Source organism: Chinchilla lanigera, unplaced genomic scaffold (assembly GCF_000276665.1).
Source record: "Chinchilla lanigera isolate Chin_1 unplaced genomic scaffold, ChiLan1.0 scaffold00049, whole genome shotgun sequence".
Lineage (NCBI taxonomy): Eukaryota > Metazoa > Chordata > Mammalia > Rodentia > Chinchillidae > Chinchilla > Chinchilla lanigera.
This window is the reverse complement of record NW_004955450.1, coordinates 12120730-12123159: the sequence shown is the minus strand read 5'-3', so window position 1 is coordinate 12123159 and position 2430 is coordinate 12120730. Positions and strand designations below refer to the sequence as shown.

Here is a 2430-nt window from a genome sequence, read left to right as displayed (position 1 = left end):
CGCGGGCCGGGGCCGCAGGGCTCGGCCGCCCCGCAGGACCCCCGCCAGGCAGAAGGCCGGAAACGAGCCCGGAGCCCGAGGTAAACAACTCACAGGCATGGCGATGTTCTCGCAAGCCGGCCCGACAGCTCCAACCACCGACACCACTGGCGGGGCGCACGCGATCAGGAGCCAGGCACAACTTCCGGGATAGAGGCGGCGGGGCAGAGCGGCTCGCGCGGCGGGGCGGGTCCGGCCGCTCTAGGCGCTCCTCTCGGTAGTGGGTCGGTGGGTCCCAGAGAAGGACCCTTTAGCGGGTGGTTGGGTGCGTGGGTCCGGGCACAGGCTGCTGGCTTCGCCCGGAGCGGCAGTGCCTGGGCCGGGTCGGGCAGCTGTGTTCTGCAGAGCCGCCCGTCAGCCCTGGGTTCGTTCTGCGGTGGGCACACGGGGCGGCGCGACTGTCTCTGTTCTCTGGTGTTCAAGTGATCAGAGTGCGCGTCGTGGTGGTGCAAACCTGTAATCACAGCACTCTGGGAGGCTGAGGCAGGAAGATCACAGGTTTGAGCCCCGCCTGGGAAGCTCAGCGACTTAGCGAGACCCTGTTTCCAAAAAACAAGTAGGGGGAAAGGGATCAGTGAGAAGGCTCTGGGTTAAATCCCTAGCACCGCTGAGTGAATGAATGATTACTAATGTGGAACAGAAAGTAGGGTTAGGTTTGGGTTTGTTTTCCTGAGGCTCCTCCCTCTCCTGGGGGCAGCCTGGAAAAGCGACAGCCCTTTTTTATTTTGAGACCGTCTCACTAAATTGCCTAGTCTGGGCTCAAACTTGGGATCCTCCTGCCTCAGCTGCCCAGAGTACTAGGATTACATGTATAGCCACTGTGCCCAACTCGTCTTTAGGGCCGGGGATATAGCTCAGCGGCACAGCGCCTGCCTGGCAAGCGTGAGGCTGTGAGTTTGATTCCTAGTACCAAAAAAAAAAAAAAAGCCTACTCATTGTCTTTATTTTCTATACCAATTTAATTCTCTACCAACATTGAGGCTCCGTGGAGCTGGGCCGGCGAGTCATTTCAGCTCGCTGGTGGGGATCGTGCTAGGGTTCCTGCACGGCTTGGTCCCCAGACCCACTTTCCATCCTTCAAGCAGCTCTGCGCCCGGGAGGCTGGCCGAGGGCTGCACGGACTGTGTTCCCTTGCTGTCCCGGTTCTAGCTGGGTTCGGCCAATGGAAAGTATCAGTAGCAATCAGGGGTCCAGAGAAGGCGGTGCTGGTGCATTTATTCCCCCGGACCCATCCGTGGTGGGCCATTTTCTCAAGCGGTTGTTGCTCTGGTGGGAACAGTTGCTTCGGGGACCCTTTTCCCACAGCTCTTGGGGGTTCCCATCACTGCTTCGTCCCCTCTTCCTTCCTTCCTTCCTCCTGTGGGGCTGGTGCCTCACCGTCCTGCGCTGTTTGCATTAACCCCGGCCGGGCTGTGTGAGTACCTCCCTCATGAAACTGACTTCCGTCATCCCTTTGAGTGGGCCATCTGTGACCTGCCAGCACCCGCCAGGATGTGCCCCTCAACCCCGAAGGCTCTGCAGAGGGGGGTCCATCTGCTTCTCAGCCATCAATCTAACCAGCTCACCACAGCAGTGGCCATTGTCCCTGCCCATGGCACCCTTCAGGTTTGACAGGCAGCGGTTCCTCCCCTCCTATGCTTGAAATGCACATGAGAATGCTATGGAGATGACAGTCAGCTTCGCCATGCAGATCCATGCCACTTTGTAGAGCAGCAGTAACTATATAGTAAAAATAAGGTCCTTGGGCGCAATCCCCGATCAACGAAGTCTGAAGCTCTATTTAACAAGATTCGTGTGAACATCCCAGTGTGTGGAGTTCTGGCCTAGGGGCCCCATGTCCTTTGTGTGTGTGTGTGTGTGCGTGCGTGTGTGTGTGTGTGTGTGTTAGTGGGATGCAAACGCAGAGCCTCACACATACTAAGCACACGCTCTACTGCCGGGCTGCACCCCTGCCCCACACAGAGTCTTCCTCCCTGCCCAGTGGGGCTGCCTGGAAACCAGAACCCAATGCCTGCTATCAGGGAAGAAATCCAGGTGAGTTCTCTAGATCAGAGCAGGGAAGCACTCCCCTTTCCCTGCTGCTCCAAGATGGTTTGCTCATCCCAGCAAATCGCGTTCTCCTTCACCATATCCAGGAACCCCTTAAGTCAGTGAGGCTCAAACTTGATTGCCTGGTACAGTCACCAAAGAAAAACCCAGCCAAGTTAGAGCCCCCAGGGGAGAGATGCTGGTGATGGTATTTTTTTAAAACTCCCATGGCCGGACATGGTGGCACACACCTGTAATCCCAGCATTTGGGAGGCTGAGGCAGGAGGATCATTGTACAAGTTTGAGACTAGCCTGGGCTACAAAGTGAGCTCAAGTCCAGTTTGAACTGCATAGTGAGACCCT

General features: G+C 57.1%; 1 protein-coding gene across 1 annotated transcript in view; it reads right to left on the bottom strand.

Moving 5' to 3' along the window:
* Rps27l (ribosomal protein S27-like) overlaps window positions 1-212 on the bottom strand; it is a gene marked incomplete at its 5' end in the record, with an annotated part of 3220 nt that extends 3008 nt beyond the window's left edge. Inside the window, 1 exon segment of the mRNA XM_005393794.2 lies at window positions 94-212. Coding sequence (XP_005393851.1) covers window positions 94-99 — 6 coding nt within the window.
* Between the last annotated feature and the right edge of the window lie 2218 nt (window positions 213-2430).